Here is an 18,508-nt window from a genome sequence, read left to right as displayed (position 1 = left end):
TGAAAATAACAATAGTTGTTTACTGAAATATACTGCAATGGACTACCAATGTTTTTTACATTCTACACAGTTTGGCGCTACAATGTACATTTTTGACTTCCATGGATAAGAATGTAATAGTAGAGTAAAATAAGACAAGCACAGCACATTTCAGCCTGTACTTTTATAAAAACATGATCAAAAAATTGTAAACATTGCAACATAATTCTTGCGTCCGTCATAAAGATAATTACATCTCGGTGTTAATATTGTAAATTCAATCAGATTTCGTGTATGCTTTTGGACATTCTTTATTTGCGTAGTGGAAATGTTGGAATCGAGAATTATTTAATAAAATTTTCTCTTTTTAGTTTTCTAAAACAAAATATGTTTCAACACATAAAATTTTGTTAGAAAATGTACATCTATGAATTTGCTTAAATATCTTCTGAACTTTTAATTATTAAATATTTTGACGAAAGCATATGAAGTATACAACATTGTTATGAATTTACAGATTTTATTCATACTTTTATAGTGTTTTAATTGTTGCAATAATTTTAATGTCTGGCATATCATAAACTTTTTTCTCAGTACAATAAATCATAGTTTATTAATTACAGATGATTCCTCATTACTGTACACTTATATAAATACTCAAAGATTTATGGAAAGTACAAATAAGTAACAACACGGTCCTGATTGAATATTGAAAACAAGAGTTGTAAGGACATAATGAAGGAGAGAATGTGTTTAGTAGAATATATAAAAAAGTTTGAATGCTCTATCAGTCTGCACTTAAATACCCTTTTTATTTAAACACCTGTTTTCAAGCGACATGTAATTTACTTTTTATTGAAAATGCAATGATTGTATATGGGCTGCGTTTGAGTCATGATTGAATGTAACAATTTATTAACTAACGTAAAATAAATTGAAAATATTAAAGAAGCAGAATTATTGTGTATTTCTATGATTTATCTGTCTATAATTGTATTAGAAGTAAGTTTCAATAAATAATGACTCTAAAGTTAGTCACTGTATATATGTACATATTTTACCACTACTAACATAAAAATGAAAATGTTTTGAAGTTAAATTTCTATAAATACTTACATTTTTGCAAAAAAATAACAGGAGATAAAACAAAAGGTTTAATGTAAGTTATATCTGATATCCCCTGTATTTAATTGCTTAAGATCTTTAAGGTATTCAGTTGAAAATGTTACATAATAGCAGAATGTAACCACTATTATTGTTGTAATACGTTTATTTACATTATTATAATTTAAATATAACTGTATTCAAGGATATATATATACATATACAAGTATACCTATTTATATTACTTTGTATACAACGTCTTCTTTTTCTTGTACGGTTACAATTTCCATTTTAACTGGGCAATGCAGCCAATAACTTAATAGTTCTTCACAATAGCCCATTAAGTAATACATTTTAATGGCTGTAATCCTTCGTATAACAATAACAGCAATTCTGATTACATTATGTTGTCGTTTAATAATTACCTCATTTAAAACTAAATTATGCCATGTTCCATTTATAAAATTCCGTATAAATATATCCTCCACAGCAGATTCTGATGGTCTATTACCATCTTTTACATTAGCTAGAGAGAAAATATAAAAAGTAATTTAATATATTATATAAGCTAAATTCAAAATATTGTAATGAAACCACAGCTGAAAGAAATTTTGTTCACATACAAGTATTCCAAGAATTCCAAGACTTTCTAGCAACAATATAATGAGGAGGATTTGCCATTTCATATGTTAATGATTGAGGTTTTTTTGGTATAGGCCTGTAACGCCCAGCCTGTGTTTTATTATGTACTCCGCTAATATGAATGTATCTTTTTAAAGGGCAATCTTGCTTAATCGTCAACATCTGAAAAGAAGTTGAATATTTTTTTAATGTTTACAGTAACCGCAAGGGAGGTTATGTTACAAAAAAAAGCACAATTAATACTGTACATATACGTACAGCACGCATATATGACGTTACACTCATTTTTTTTACGTTGATATTTATTAGAAACAGACACAATTGTATTTAATTCAATATAGAAGAATTAGATACACCGGATTTGAATATGTACCACTTTTCATCCATACACAACAGATATACCAACAGTTTAAAATAAAACTACGAAAGTTTTGCATTCCACACTTGTCTCTCGAAAGTAGTTTTCAGAAGTCCTGAAGGTCCTGAAAAACAAGCTATGTGAAGTTAGCCGGACACTTTACTTTCTAACTTTTCATTATACCTAATCACATGGTGGTCGTTTGGTGGTTATTGGTGACCTAATTTGAACATTTGGTGGTCATTAATTAATGCAAGGGATGTAAAACATCGTACCTCTGCAGCACGGCAAGCATCGAAGGCTGGGATTGGATGAGAAATGGATACAGGGGTATTTGTAGGTTTGTTGGGTATGTACCCAATCAAATGTTTGTAAGGTATATAGAAAATTTAAATAACGGTTTTTTCAATCATTTACATATACTTATTTTAAACGAAAAGTTTCTTCGTAAAATGATTATATTTTTAAAAAAAGTTCCCTGTCCTTACCCATGTAGAACCCAGTAAGCAAACTGACGGCAGAATAACGTCAGATGACAGCAACAACTAGCAGGCCGGACCAGAAGCTTCCACCATTTGAAAATGTATATTAGAAATTCGTTAAATTCAAATTTTAAATTGTATATTGATTTTATAATTTTATCATAACAACGTTATTCACCTTATAAACATTTATGTAAATAATTATTCAATCTATATGAAGCATTCAAACCTAAAAGACTTGTATAGATTATTTTATAAAACCATATAACCTAATATTAACACTCTCATAGCAACTATTTTCACAATCGATGTACTTAATGTGTTTTCGTTTTATATTATTTAGAGGTTGAATTTGAAACTTGAATTGAATGATTTTTAGTGAAAAATTATTAGTAAGTCATTATATTGCACAAATAAATATGAAAGAAACTTTTTATTCAAATAAATGACAGTTCCTTATGAAACCTAAATTTTTATGACTGAATTCATAATTACTTAAAAATTAATAGTTTCAAGTTTTTGTAGATCGCCAATCGAAAACATACATAATTTCATTTTATATCAACCTTTCAAATGTATGAATGGACACTAATAGTTTTTCTTTGTCATATTTTATAGTTGGTTTGCACACTGAACTCGAATGTATCATTATCGATAAAAAATTTGTTTCCGGTTTATAAATTTTTCTGTATTATAGCGCTAATGAAGATATAATTTAATGCGGCAAAAATTAGATTCGTTTAAATTCATGACATATTAATTTTAGTAAAGCCACATTTTTACGAAGTTACAAAAAGAGAGCATAATACGAAATACTGACATTAAGTTACAAAATCAGTACAATTTATTCAGTTGTGTCAATGTTATGTAGTAGTACATTACGTAAATATAAATCTTTTTTTTTAAATGGGCCAAAGTTTAATTAGATATTTTTAATTAAAACATGTGTAACTATCGTCTGCCTCTTCCTCTACCACGCCCACCACGACCACCTCTAGTACCACGTCCACCTCGTCCTCTGCCACGTGCGGCTCCTAAAAATAATCCAGCTCAATAAATGTAAGTTTATGTGTACTTATACATTCAAAATTGTAACAAAATTGTTTAGTATTATTCAAACCTCTTGCAGCTTCTTTTTTCTTAGCTTTGGCTTTTGGTGTGTCATCTATGAGTAATGTTTCAAGTGGTAATGAATCTGGCAGTATATAATATCTTATATTATTGCCTCGTAAACTTAAAGTGTCTAATTGTATAGGATCTCTATTTTTTATAGTCATTTTAACTGTTTTTAAATGTGTGTTCATTGCCACATCCACTCCTTAAAGAAAATATTATAAAATTTTAATTAAAAAAATATACTCACTTTATACTTTATTAGTGATTAAATGCTGCTATAAATGTATACAAAAGTCATTAAGGTAAAACCAATATCTTACTTATGTTGTTAAACGTACGAGTTGAGTAATTCATGCACATAGCACTTAATTATATTTAACTTATGCAATTACAGTTATTAATTACTGTAATAGTTACAAAATTAATTCATATTTGATACATTGGTATTATAATGTTCTCACAATCCCGAGTCTTAATAACATTGTATATTGAAGAATAAATTGCAAGATATGCACTAATTTGCTTCCAAATTGATTAATATTGTACTAACTTTTAAATATTTAATACATATTTCCAAAATAATTAAAATTGTATACATGTATATATAGTTGCACTGTGTAGGTTATATTGACATACCGGTAATAGTGCCGTGTACTTGAGTTCCATTCTTTAATTCTATTGTTACAGTCTCATGACTGAGTTTCATCAAAAATCTGAAATTATTCATTGCTATTAGAAAATTAAGATAGACTTGAAGGCGGGATAACATACTACATAATCGATTGTTATTATGAGTCATTGATCTGTTCACATATACTCTTGTATATACATATTTAAAAGAATAAATTTATTATATTTTTTAATTCTACATACCTTACTAGCTTCATATTACTATTATTTCAGAAACTTGTAATTCCGGCTTGTATCATAACCTCTCTTACCTATTAAACGCGTACAACGCTTGTACACAATAACGTGTTCCAAAATACATCGTTAAGAGAACAAGTTGTTACTATTCTGACAAACTTTATTCAGCATATTTGATTCGTTGAATACAGCCCCGAACAAAATAGTTAGCCACTCTACATTTGCCCCTGCCTTCCAGAAGACTATATGAAAAATAGCATTCCCATCTATGCTACGATGTTCTGTGGCGTGAAGCCGCACAAAATCGTAAAATTATTTTACCGTTTCAAGCCCTAAATTGACTAAGAAATTTAAGTTACATTTATTAAATAGTATAGAAATTGTTTATCCATACTACACTCTAAGCTATACATAAAATACATAAATTGTATTTATACGTGTATTATAATCATGGTATACAAGTATCCAGAATCTAGTCAGCTAACTCTACATAGGCAGATTTTGTCCAACGTCTGTTATAAGCTTTTGTAACCAGAATAGCTAGAGATTTAATGCAGGGTCTACTATGAACAATCTGCCGTCAATCTGCTGCACGATTCTGTCAGCAGGCTCTATCTGGCAAAACCCAAACGAAATGTGAAAACAGATGGCTATGGATTTGTAGACAGATGTTGTCAATATCAGCTGCAAATCGGCGCGCAAATTGTTTATAGGGAGCTTATTTTTAAATACTTATGTTAATAATCATAATTTATTTTCTACGATAATTTAATGTGAAGTGATAGAAGACCATGCGGTAAATGAAATTCTGACAATACTTGAATCACGCTCAGTGTTTCTTACAAGTAGAAGTAGCGTGAAATACAATAGAACATATAGAACACATACAAATAGAACATGCGTGAAACCGAATTTTCAAACTTAATTTCTTTCAAAACTAAGCGTTACCTTAGAAAACGATATTTTACGTTTTCGATTTATTTTTTAATAAAATACCACCACCTTCTGGGTTTATATCACTACTATAGCAGACCCTGTATAAAACGGTGAAGATGACAATGAAAGTACTTACTAAAAAGAAAATGCTTTATACCGCTATTTATTTAAATTTTATGAACGCTATTATATTTGATACTATTGTAAATATTAACTTTTTTGAACTCGTACTTAACTTTAATTAAAAAATTCACTAATTCCATACTATCATTGAAGTTTATACTTATTCTATAATTGAGATTCTACATTTATTTATGGTACAGTTGAAGGACTTAGCGAAAAAACTCCGTTAAAATATACTAGACTTTTGAGGAAATAGTTTTATAGCAATATAATACAAAATACAAATTTATTCCCTTGTTTTATATTTTAACAAAAGCTGCATCGTATACATTATGAGTAAATATGAAACTTTATACTTGATTTGAATGTAAGATTCCATATTTATGTACAAATGTATTAAGTTTAAAGAACTTATAAAAGTAATATGTACAGTTTGATAATATGATATTGAATCAAATTACAATGCACGACTGTGATGCTTTCAAATTAATCAACTTTAAAATGGTTCTCATTCTTCCTGTTGATCCTACATCATAAGTTTTTGGAAATGGGGTATCTGGTGGCCTGTTATATATAGATTGCATACATTGTTCCCATTTGATTGGTGAAATAATTTGTTTTAATATATATTTTTTCATGAATCTTAAATTCGTATATGGTTGAGCTTTGTAATTTGAATATACTTGACACCTTGGTTCATTAATCGAAACAGAATTTAACATTTCCGAAATAGACTTCAAAGAAGGTTGCATTAATGGTGTGTGGAACGCTCCTGATACTGGTAATCTAGTTACATTTGAGAAACCCAATTCTTTCTGGTTATTTTCAATATACTGTAATGCTTCTATATTTCCTGCTAATATTTTCCTCTCTGTATGCATAAAAATTGCAACGCTGAAATAAGTAAATTACACTTGTATCTTACATATTTATACTTACTATGTAAATTGTATAAAATTATTTTACCTGCACACTGGTTCTTGAACACCCATCTCTATTGCCCATTGTTTTGCATCTGTACAAGCCTTATGAAGTTGTGCTTTTGGCGTGCATGTTACAGACAACATTCCTTGAGGTACTCTGTCAGAAGCAAATTGCATAGCTTTGCCTCTGACGCAAACTAATCTAATTCCATCTTCAAATGTTATAGCACCAGAGAGAATTAAAGCAGTTATTTCACCTACACTGTAACCTGCTGTGGCAATACAAGTGTTAAATGCATTTGGGTTTCTTTCACGAAGTTTTTCTAAGGCAGCCAATGATGAAACTACTGTGGCAGCTTGATTGAATTCAGTTCTATCAAGTTTCTCTTGAGGCCCATTTAAGCAAATCTTTAATAAATCATAATTAAGTATCTCATTTGCAATTTCAAAAAGATCTCTAGCATCAGGTATATGTATATATTGTTTGATCATGCCAACTTTAATTGTACCCTGTCCAGGAAACAATAGAACACAGGTATCTTTTGGATCTATTCGTGGTTTTTTTTCTTCTATTGGACTCTTTACGTCTGCAGGATACGGTGTAGTTGCCCACTCATTATTGTTTATATCTTTGTATGTTGCAGATTCATTAAGAAGTTGTTCAATGTGTTTTGTGTTGTAGACAGATTCATCATTTGTTACAAATTCATCTGTTGATTCAGATTTGTTATCTTGATCGTTACCTACATTACTGGAGAATTTAGTGTAATGTCCTAACCAAAAACGGTTTGGCAAAGAAACAAATATTTTACCGAATAACGTTCGTTGAAGCATATTTATTGATCTTAACGAAGTTCAAAAATTTGTAAAACGAACTTATAAAGTAACATAAGTTATGTGTGAATTTCGTTCATTAACAACAACCTATAACTCACTTGTGAAGCAATATGTACACTGCCACAATTTGTGGGTAAAACTCGTGAGCAAATAGAATGTATAACTTAAATTAAATTTTTGAAATTAATTATTACAGGTATATAGTTCAAATAATTAATTAATACTTTAACATAACGTGATGATATATTTAAATAATTTTAATATTTTACAAATCTATAAAATTGTATCTAGAATTTTCTGTTTTTCCAATATTCTAGTATTCTAGTATATACAATAACAATATTGTAAGAAATTATGCAGCATTCGTTTAATATCTACTTCAGCCTACTTGTTCTTAGCGTCAACATTGGTCAACATCAGTCAATATTAGACATGGCGTGAACTGCTACTTGTGAATCACTCGTGATTGGATCATGTTCGTTCCCAATCACGGTGATTTTTCACAGTGATTCGTAATTTCTCGTGATCGTTTCTGATTGGTGGAGAAACCTAACAGTTCTTTACACGCGACACATAATCTGTATATTTTATATTAACGACATCAAATCAAAAATTCGAGTTATATCGTATAAAGTGAAGGAATAATTAGAAACAATGAAGAATAATGAATAAATTAATGATTATAAATTATAATCTACATGTTACCTAGCAAATCATTCTTTTAGAATTTCTTATTTTTTCTACTGATTTTTACAAACACAAAGAGTAATTTCGTTTTTAAATGTTTAATTAAACATTTAAAAACGAAAGTTTTTAGCGAGTAATTAAACGTTTATCTGTTTAAAGATCAAAGACTTATGATCGCAGTGAGCAAATTCACTCAAGATAAAAAAATCGCAATCACAGTCGTGAATGAAGTTAAATCACGACCGTTATCGTGATTCGGCGATCACTGTGATAAATCACCGTTAGTGATTTTGCACGCCATCTCTAGTCAACATCAAGTATTCAGGCACTGGTAAATAATTGCTTGAATGCTTTTCAATTATCGCATTGTTACTAGAACTATGTCCCTAGTAGCTCATTCTCTTATAGGCGATTAAAATATTTTGGCGCTTATATATTTCAAATAATCAAAATAATGAATGACAGATTATTCTTAACGCAAAGCGTAAGTGAATAGGAAAAATTATAAAAAATAATTGGTAAAAATGCATCAAACGCTTTATTAAACCTTTATTTTTTTTTTCTTATATATGTTTACTACATTTCTTATTAATACTTTGTTTGTAGAAATAATATTGACTCAAAAATAGCATACGTTCACATCTACTATAATTTTGTTACAAACATTTCAGAACAGTAAAGATATAGTATCTCAAAACGGGGTTGATCGGTCGGCCATCTGCTGATGTTGCAGCCAAAGCCACGTCATATTTTGTACAATTTTGTATGCTTTGCGAGTTAGGTCTGTGAGGTTTTTACTTTCTTAGAAAAATTATCTTTGAATAACTGAAAACATGAATATATTTCGACTATTAGGCGATTTATCGCATATTCTTGCGATCATAATTCTTCTGCTCAAAATATGGAAAACACGGAGCTGTGCCGGTATTTGATACTAATATTATTTACACCTTTACTATATAGATATTAATGCATACCTTTTTGACCAGTGAATATTTCTTTCCACAATAGCCAATTTTTCTTAATCTTACAGGTATTAGCGGCAAATCACAGATTTTATTTGCAACTGTATATACAATGCGTTACCTAGATCTGGTGACAACATACATTTCAGCATATAACACATTTATGAAAGTCATTTTCATTGCAACTTCCTATGCTACAGTGTTTTTAATTTATGTAAAATGTAAAGCAACGTATGATCATAATCATGATACATTTAGGTATGTTTTTATAATTACTTAGTGTTAGACTCACTTTTTATTGTATTGTATGTATATTTCAACTTATTAATTGCTTTCAGAATCGAGTTTTTAATTCTGCCTACATTAGTATTGGCATTATTAATTAATCATGAATTTACTATTATGGAAGTTCTATGGACATTCAGCATTTATTTGGAATCTGTAGCAATATTGCCACAATTATTTTTGGTGTCGAAAACAGGAGAAGCAGAAAGCATTACCAGTCACTACCTCTTTGCTTTGGGATCGTATAGAGGACTTTATTTGTTAAATTGGCTCTATCGCTTTTATGCAGAAGACCATTACGATTTAATTGCTATAATTGCTGGTTTAGTACAAACAGTTCTTTATTGTGACTTTTTCTACCTCTACATTACCAAAGTCCTCAAAGGAAAGAAATTACAATTACCTGCTTAGCTGTTTACAAGTATTATTATTTGAAATAATTTAAGCGCTAATCGAAGTGGTACCATATTAATTGAGTTTATATAAATTTTGGCAATACCTAAATGATTAAGAAATGCTGTTGTATGAAGTGTACATTTTATTACGTACGCAGCATTCCAGTTTCTTGTACTTTCGCTAATCGTCAATATGTGTAACTTTTCATCTTAATTTCATATGGTTACATTTACTTTTTGGAATGTCGTTCTTATTGATTTAATAACATACTGAATTTTAAAAAAATACTATGACAGAATAAAGTAGCTGCGTATTTCACAGATTAGTGATTAATATATCAAATACAAAACTGAAACAAAATTCATTACTGTTTCTAGTTTGTTATATTCCTTATTAATTAAAACAACATTTGTGCTAATAATATATTTTAAAAGCTCAATACAAAAGTTTTATTAATACAAAATATTCAACCATATTGATTGGTTAACAATGCATTATGATATATTTTACTAAATCAGTTATGTGAATTGCTTGACTGAGAGTTGTTGATCTGTTTGTTACATATATAATGCCATTTTCAAGACTAGTCCTGTCAACTAAAACTATAAAGGGGACCAAGCACATATTTACAACTTCTTCTGAACTGGTTAATATAGTATTCAGGCCCTTTTTTCTTAGCATATTATTTAAGTAAAGTACAAAGCGATTTAAATCATCGTTCCCAACAGTGGCTTCATTCTTCGACTTTTTTATATGAATCGCGACTTTGTGTGGTGCTAGTTTAGGATGTATATGCATTTTAGCTGTTTCATTTATGTCATAAGCATCACAAAGTAATGCTAAGCAACCCCAATCTAGAGACACTACATGTTCGACCATTTGTATGTCGGCAAGACCTTTTTTAATATCAATCTGAAAATAAAATATTCCATGTAAACGATTTTTATTTTTAAACATTCATAAATTAACAGTTAAAAAAGAAGAAAGAAGTCACCTGCTGCAATAAATTTTGAATGTTAGTATGGTAAGTTATTCTTTCCACTGTAATGGTACCAAATGGAAATTGTCCTTCTATGTCGATGAAATCAAAATTTTCTGTTTTCTTTGGTTCTGTAATTTTGAATCTAGAAGGATACTGAGCTAATTTACGCCACCAAATTTTACGTTCCTTCTGCAGTTTATGATATGAGTCTTTAGCTTCTGTATTATTGTGAAAAATAGCTACTTCTGCAATTTTGTGATTTTCTACCTCAATATCCATTGGTTGAATACTTTTATTCCAAGAATTGTTTGAATCTTTTAGTGTAGCTAATCCAAATGGAATTTCACCTATTGGACTTTTAGTTAACAAATTTAGGGTGCTAGTAGACTTTTCTGACAAGAATATATTATATAATGACATTGTAATGCAATGTAAAAACCAATGTTCTTCAAGGTTTCTTAATAACATTCTACCTTGAGGTCCATACATAAAACCATGATCTGTGAAGTTAATAAAATTTGTACTTATTTCTTTTAAAATACGTGTTACAGTCATGTTTTTTTAATACTGTTTAAAGGCGCTACAAAATATTCTTCTTCTAAAACAGCAGCATTCTTGATAACAGTATTTTTAGTATTAGTCTTTACAATATCATCTCGTAAAGGAATTAATTGTTCTTCAAATGGAGTGTACATAGGTTCTATTGTTTGATTAATTTTTGCAGTTCGTATACATTCCGTAAAATTAATCGCTGCTTCTAATACACAAGTACTCTGTCCGCACTTGAAATCAAGCAAAGATAATTTCTCAATTTTATGAACCGTTGCTTCTTTTATACTTTTTTCATGTAGTTGTTTTCTTTTATTTAAACTTGATACACAATAGTAACGAGAAAATAAATTTAAGAATAATATTGAACTAGTACTCTTCAGTCCTTGTGTATAGCGAAAAATTTCCATTTGTGTATCTATGTATTATTTACGATACAACTAGTTATCGAATATTTAAGCATTCATATTTTAAATACTTTATCGGATAACTTATTTTTTTTACTATGATTAGTAATAAACTAATTGTTGATAATACGTAGGTTAGAGCACGGTTGTATACACAGGTCCGGAACTCTCGTGGTGGGAGTGATCCCGTAGGGAAGTACGAAAGTTTCGTGAATTTTACATTGACCACACAGCGCTGCAATCGTATTTACACTAATGCACAAACTCAGCTTCCGCTAGGGGAAAAAGTATCGTGGGGTAAGGGCCTTTTACCACTTGATAAATTTATTTCAAGTGTTGAAATAAATGTTATATTATGTTTTAAAACTAAGATTAGGCGCATGCGCCCTGATGCGCTATAGCACGGTCACGCACGGTCGTAACCATAGGCCGGAAACTCCCGTGGTGAGGGTGTTCTCTTAAAGACGCCAAGTGTACTTTCAAACTTTGACACGAAGAGAGGGCACTACGGTCTTATGGTTCAGTCTTGAACCTAGAAATGGGACCATGCTTTCCGTCTTCTCATTTCTAGGTACATGAGTTCAGTCGCGCCATAGATATACAGGATGTTGGAGGAAAAATAAGACGAAAATCAAGAGTAACGAAATTGCGACAAATGCTTCGTTTGTTAGTTATGTATTTAAAAATGGCCCTAAATGATGGCAATCCACATGCCACGGGCTGTCACCGAGACAGGGCTGATAAGGCGCGTACAGTAATAACTAAAGGCTCAAGACTCAACGACATGTAGGAAAAGTAGGTAGAATAGCTATCTACTTACCCGGTAGAAGATGTCAATAACTTGTGGCGGCGGTATTTGATTCGAATTCACTTGTATCGCATTAACCCTAATTACTCGATAAAATTCGCAGGAAATGTAAATATCTTCTTACGAATATCATCCAGTAACGAAGGTTAATACACCCCCCCCCCTGGTTGTTACGTGTAGCAATTGTCCTGTCCACGAATTCCTATGAAATTAATCCATTTCTGCATGTACACCACAGAAGTCCGCGAAAAATGTCCACACACACACTGCAATTGTCCCGACCGCGAAAAATGTTCACACACTGCGCGATTAATTAGACCCCTGCTCGGTTCCTCCGTTGCGTTTACCACCGCCTACATTACACAAAACAAAACAGCACAATAATTCATTTATAACTACTATTTGTACTAATTTTTAACCTACAATAATTAAGTTACACTATTTGTAATAACCACGTATTCAACTACTAAATAATTACTACGCAATCGCTAAAGAAACTAAAACTTAGTTTTCCGAACATAAACTCTATTTGCTCGAAAATGCAAGGGGCTCCGTTTGAAAAGGACAACTGTAAATGTTGAACCGATCCTCCCTCGTTAGGATCGATGTGGCGTAGTAAGTCGATCCCCACTCTTCTATGGTCAATACTGTTTTGGAAGGAAAAGCTGCATAAGGAAAGTGTTTTGGAGGTCGCGTTTCTTTCCGCATTATTGTTACAGACAACATCTGCACTTTTTTGTATACCACTCGGGGCCACTCGGCGACGATGCCGAGGGTGTGCGAGTCTGGACATGATAAAGTCTTTTGTTTTCTGCAGTGCGACGACCCGCAGCTCACCTGTACTTGTTGCTGAATTGACGAAGACCTTGCTCCGTCGGCCAACCGCAAGCTGCTAGTGTCATTCATACGTGAACGAGTTTTATTAACCCAAGGAAACTAAATGTGGTGGGCTTCATATTCATCAATATGTCTAACATTAAGATACTTAGCTTGTATAGGATAATTGGAAATAATGGATAAATAAAAAATAAAATGAATAGGATAGGTATATACAAGGTACGCTCGATGATGGGAGCAGTCTACTACGGTCGGCTGACGGAGACGGCTTGTTTATACAATACTTGAAACGGAGCGCCCCACTGTTTTTAACTGTTCATTGTGAACATAATTTAATTAATTTCTGTTTAAAAAGCACCTTATTTTTTAAAAACATGACCACGCGGAGTCAACAACCCGTATGAAAAGTTATCACTAAAAATCGGAAACATTTCGCAGCGGTATTGTCATTCCTCGGCATTCGCATCTCCGCACTTCGTTTTCCTTTTACACATGTATACACGCAGCCATCTCTGTCCCTTCGACTGCTGCTGTTACGATTGATCCTAGATTACGATACGAATATTCTAAAACCAGGAAAAAAAGGTATTGTCCTTTCAAGAGAAGCGTCGAGCGAGGAACGATTAGCGTCAACCATGTTAGATCGTTCCGTCCTGTTGGACCTAATAAAACGCCCAATTTCGAGAACTGACTGCATCGCTCGTTCGGAAATTGCGGCAAGGGTCGCGGTGTATAATGACATTGTCCTGCTTCACGAGGTGCTGCACGATGATTCAAACGAGTGCATGTGTTAATTGCTTTTCTCTCGAAGCTTTGCTCGATAGGACAATATCTTTATTCCTGAAACATTCAATATTGACTTAATGTATGTTTTATGTGCTATGTGTATTTTATTACCACTTCGATCTTACTCCAACTGTTTGAAGTTCTTGTACCCGCATAAGAATATGCAATAAACAAGAATCATATAAAACGTATATTAGAATGGAATTAAGATGAAATTTGTCGCACTTGCATTACGATACATGAACAAACTACAAAAATAAAATGAAGAAAATTGTGAAACACATATATTCCGTGTAACATGAATCATTTCTAGCTTGGAGGTAGCATTCGACGTTAAAGGTTCTTTTTACAAGTTAATTTTAAGAGGGACAGCCGGAAACATAATAAGCAAAGTCTTCGTCGATGGCAGCAACACGTACAGGTAATCCGCGGGTGGTCGCACTGCAGAAGACAAAAGACTTTATAATGTCCAGACTCGCACACCCTCGGCATCGTCGTTGAGTGGTCCCGAGTGGCGTACAAAATAAATATAGATGTTGCTGTAACAATAATGCGGCAAGAAACGCGACCTTCAAAACTGTTTCCTCGTGCAGCTTTTCCTTCCAAAACAGTATTGACCATAGAAGAGTGGGGATCGACTTACTATGCCACATAGATCCTAACGAGGGAGGATCGGTTCAACATTTACAGTTGTCCTTTCCAAACGGAGCCCCTTGCATTTTCGAGCAAATCCAATTCATGTTCGGAAAACTAAGTTTTACGTAGTAATTATTTAATAGTTGAATACGTGGTTATTATAAATAGTGTAAATTAATTATTGTAGCTGTTATTTTTATGTAACGTGTGCAATGGTAAACGCAACGGAGGAACCGAGCGCGTGTCTAATTAATCGCGCAGTGTGTGAACATTTTTCGCGGTCGAGACAATTGTAGTGTGTGCATGTGGACATTTTTCGCGGACTTCTGTGGTGTACATGCATGTGTGGATTAATGTTATAGGAATTCGTGGACAGGACAATTGCTATACGTGACAACCAGGGGGAGGGGGGGTATTAACCTTCGCTACTCGAGAATATTCGTAAGAAGATATTAAATTTCCTGTGAATTTTATCGAGTAATCAGGGTTAATGCGATACAAGTGGATTCGAATTAAATACCGCCGCCACAAGTTATTGATACCTTCTATCGGGTAAGTAGATAGCTATTCTACCTACTTTTCCTGCACGTCGTTGAGTCTTTCGAGTGACTGTACGTCCCTTACTAACCGTGCTCCGCTGACACTCCGTGTGTGCGAATTGCCATCATTTTGGACAATTTTTAAACGCTTATAACTAACAAAGGAAGCATTTGTCGCAATTTCGTTATTCTTGATTTTCGTCTTAGTTTGCCTCAAAGAGTCACCCCTTAAATTTTTTCCCATTAATACTCGAATATCCTGTATATCGTTTGTACCGACTGTATGTATATCTTCAAAAATTACTATCTAATGCGTCTTGAATTTTAAGAAATACGATTTAAGAGTACTGCGAGTAGTATTTTAATTGCTCTACTTTCAACGGGCGAATCGTTTTCAAAATTATTTAAATAAATATTACACAGTTCAAATTGAGCATTAAGATTACGTATTCCTCACTGTATACTCTTATTTGTAGATAGTTTTGAAGCTTTTATCTTTGAACAAAATTTATGAAAAGAAAAATGGAATTTCATTTCTTCAGTTTAGTGTAGTTTTACTCTTCCATATTGAATGAAATACAAGAATTCACAGGTTATAGATTTCTTAGTTTTCGAATCATTAGCACATAACAGCTTTAGTGATATATTTTGTATGTCAATCGTTGTAAATCTATATATATCGCTCAGTTACAATTCTTTAATTTGCATTACCACTTATAGTCTTTAAATTTTTTCATAGCAAATATGTAATGTCAACGACAGATACGGTAATCATATTAACGTTATGTGAATAAGAAGGATTACTGATGGGTTCGGCGTTGGCACTCAATTCTACACCTGAATAATCGATTCCTTTTCCTCGCACGATAAATTATACCTTTTAAAACAATATTGTATCTACAAATTACAAAAATAAATCGAAAACATATGCTGAAATTGTTTTTTCATTCAAGACTTCGATTTCGAGAGATTGGTGTTTGAAAAGTTGATAAATTCGCATGTTATTTAATCAAATTTCATCAACGTGTCTGTATTTTTCTGTCAATCTCTATTTGTTGTATGCAAAAGTAATGGCCGCCGTGTTTAAATCGATATTCTGAATTTATTTTATTTTATTTCATCATGAGTGAAGTCAGTTTCTGCTAGAAAAAGTACAGAAACTTACAGAAATGGTTAATGAAAAAATGGCCATTACATTTGTATACGTTTGCATAATACGTATTGTAAACACTAATGACTAGACTGCGGATGTTTATGCAAAATCACAATTTTAAGAATTAATTTATAAACGTAAAAATGAGATAGACATTTATTTCCTGCACTAGATATCTTGTTATGTTGACAATAATATATAAATATTACATTTTAAAAATTATTACATTTTACATATTAAAATTTCTTATAAATGTATAAACATCTGCAGTTGACTAATGACAATGAAGGTATGTGCATAAGATGAATTTTCTAAGTCGGTTTTTTCAAAAATTAAATTCGACTCCAAAAACTATTTGTTCTAAATTTCAATTTATTTTTGCATGAAGAATCAGTTCATATGTATTGGTGTCATCAATTCTGTCATATCTGTTCATTGGTGATGTTGACAACATTGAATTGGAATTTTTTATATATGATGAATTGATGAAGATAGCTGATAGAAGAGACAAAATGTACAAAAATTCAGCCGGTATATTAAGACACATAGTTTTAAGCTTACAATTCATTGATATGAAAAACGGTTCCTGTCACAATAATGGCGGTATGTCTCGTCACGTGATCGACCGAACGAATTGGTCTATTTTACACCGGACGAAAGCACACCTGCTTACAGTAATTCAAATGCTGGGAAGTGAAATGCTGTACTAAATTCCCGTACTCTCAAATAGCTGCAAATTTTACTAAATACTAATTCTCTTTGAAAGTAACACAATAGTGAGGCAGAATTTAGAATATATCGATTTTCGAAAGATTATATGGGTTTATTGTAATGGGGCCCCAATCTTGTACATTTAGAAATAGTAGAAATATTTCTATTTTACTTTTCGCATCCGTTGATACCAAATATTATTTAATTTACTCAGTTTGAAAACTTTTTGAAATACAAAATAACGCGATGTAAATAACTGAAATTAATGTAAAAGTTTGTCAATTCTTTTAAAAGCATTAAAACTGTTTGTAACTTAATCTCATATCTTTGTTCAGATTCAGATTCCCAAATAGTTCCCCCTTAAATAATATCTCTGAGTCAAGTTAAAAAAACATGTTTAATATCCTCTCTCCCACGAAAAATTACTTCTTTCCGTAATGTTTGTATATAAGAATTCTTCAAATTCTTGCGACTTCGTTGTCTTATTGAATTTTGGTATGAAATCTTTGACACATTTTGAAATAATAAATTTAACCAAAGTGTGGTAAAAAAATTCAGATATATTTCAATCCCGTAAAATACACAAGAATACTTCTTACAGTTTTGACTTTCGAACAAACAGAAAGAAGAGCAACTGTTTCGGATAGCGATCTCGGCTTCGATGAATTTTAAATAAATTTAATCATCTCCAGAATATTGTGACTTTACATTTTTCATAATTGACAATAACTGCAGAAATTAGGTCAACTGGGTCTGAGTTGACAATAGATCGCACATATGATATTTCCGGGTTCACTGTTCGTACAGTTTAAGGAGCGCTACAAAATCTGACATTCTTCACAGAGTCCTCTAAAATATTAAATCAGTATAATCTCGACTTTATTTTTACATTCACTACAATAATAAATGCACCTGCTTACAAATAAATGCTATAAATGCTCCTATTTTAATTAGAAAAATGTGAACATCCAATACTGTATTATATCTAGGAAATTGAGTGAGGTATTACAACGAATAAAGTGATATTCCTTTAAAAAGTTAAGTGTAAATTCTGTGATTGCAAGGCAAAACGATATAAGTTACAAGTTCATATAACTTGTAAGTCTGGTATAAGTTATAAATTACATTTCAGATATTGACGTCCATCGTTTCGAAGCATAATTAACTGTGAAAATCAATATACCAGTGTAGCAAAAAACAAGTTTCATGTGAAGAAATTCTATTTTATGTTTTCGACCAATTTTTATACGAATAATCACACCAGAGTTATGGCTTATATAAAATTGTGCGAACGAATCATAGCAGGTAACTTTTTTGTCTAAATTCGTCAGACCAGAATGTCCTCAAATGATTGTGATCTTATCTCAAAAGGAAACGGCTTTATTTCCGTCTACTAACAA

The 18,508-nt window shown here is 31.6% G+C and overlaps 5 protein-coding genes across 5 annotated transcripts; 1 reads left to right on the top strand and 4 right to left on the bottom strand.

The window, feature by feature from the left end:
* Positions 1 to 1,319: 1,319 nt before the first annotated feature.
* LOC107190453 (28S ribosomal protein S24, mitochondrial) lies at positions 1,320 to 2,164 on the bottom strand. The gene is made up of 3 exons (XM_015579254.1): positions 1,984 to 2,164; positions 1,707 to 1,887; positions 1,320 to 1,609 (listed from the first exon to the last, which is right to left on the bottom strand). Exons 1-3 carry the CDS (start codon positions 2,008 to 2,010, stop codon positions 1,320 to 1,322), a joined length of 498 nt encoding a protein of 165 aa, XP_015434740.1. The 5' UTR covers positions 2,011 to 2,164.
* A 1,258-nt stretch (positions 2,165 to 3,422) lies between these two features.
* LOC107190454 (probable small nuclear ribonucleoprotein Sm D1) lies at positions 3,423 to 4,651 on the bottom strand. Its single transcript, XM_015579255.1, has 4 exons — positions 4,555 to 4,651; positions 4,318 to 4,394; positions 3,686 to 3,883; positions 3,423 to 3,599 (listed from the first exon to the last, which is right to left on the bottom strand). Exons 1-4 carry the CDS (start codon positions 4,566 to 4,568, stop codon positions 3,517 to 3,519), a joined length of 372 nt encoding a protein of 123 aa, XP_015434741.1. The 5' UTR covers positions 4,569 to 4,651; the 3' UTR covers positions 3,423 to 3,516.
* Positions 4,652 to 5,932: 1,281 nt separating this feature from the next.
* LOC107190431 (probable malonyl-CoA-acyl carrier protein transacylase, mitochondrial) lies at positions 5,933 to 7,364 on the bottom strand. The gene is made up of 3 exons (XM_015579228.1): positions 7,343 to 7,364; positions 6,574 to 7,273; positions 5,933 to 6,501 (listed from the first exon to the last, which is right to left on the bottom strand). Exons 1-3 carry the CDS (start codon positions 7,362 to 7,364, stop codon positions 6,060 to 6,062), a joined length of 1,164 nt encoding a protein of 387 aa, XP_015434714.1. The 3' UTR covers positions 5,933 to 6,059.
* Positions 7,365 to 8,773: 1,409 nt separating this feature from the next.
* LOC107190449 (ER lumen protein-retaining receptor) lies at positions 8,774 to 9,793 on the top strand. The gene is made up of 3 exons (XM_015579249.1): positions 8,774 to 8,978; positions 9,088 to 9,277; positions 9,358 to 9,793. The coding sequence occupies exons 1-3, from the start codon at positions 8,888 to 8,890 to the stop codon at positions 9,713 to 9,715; spliced, it is 639 nt and encodes a 212-aa protein (XP_015434735.1). The 5' UTR covers positions 8,774 to 8,887; the 3' UTR covers positions 9,716 to 9,793.
* A 324-nt stretch (positions 9,794 to 10,117) lies between these two features.
* LOC107190451 (DNA polymerase subunit gamma-2, mitochondrial) lies at positions 10,118 to 11,247 on the bottom strand. Its single transcript, XM_015579251.1, has 2 exons — positions 10,695 to 11,247; positions 10,118 to 10,612 (listed from the first exon to the last, which is right to left on the bottom strand). Exons 1-2 carry the CDS (start codon positions 11,235 to 11,237, stop codon positions 10,184 to 10,186), a joined length of 972 nt encoding a protein of 323 aa, XP_015434737.1. The 5' UTR covers positions 11,238 to 11,247; the 3' UTR covers positions 10,118 to 10,183.
* Between the last annotated feature and the right edge of the window lie 7,261 nt (positions 11,248 to 18,508).

This window comes from Dufourea novaeangliae, unplaced genomic scaffold (assembly GCF_001272555.1).
Source record: "Dufourea novaeangliae isolate 0120121106 unplaced genomic scaffold, ASM127255v1 scaffold199, whole genome shotgun sequence".
NCBI lineage: Eukaryota > Metazoa > Arthropoda > Insecta > Hymenoptera > Halictidae > Dufourea > Dufourea novaeangliae.
This window is presented reverse-complemented; position numbering and strand designations above follow the sequence as displayed.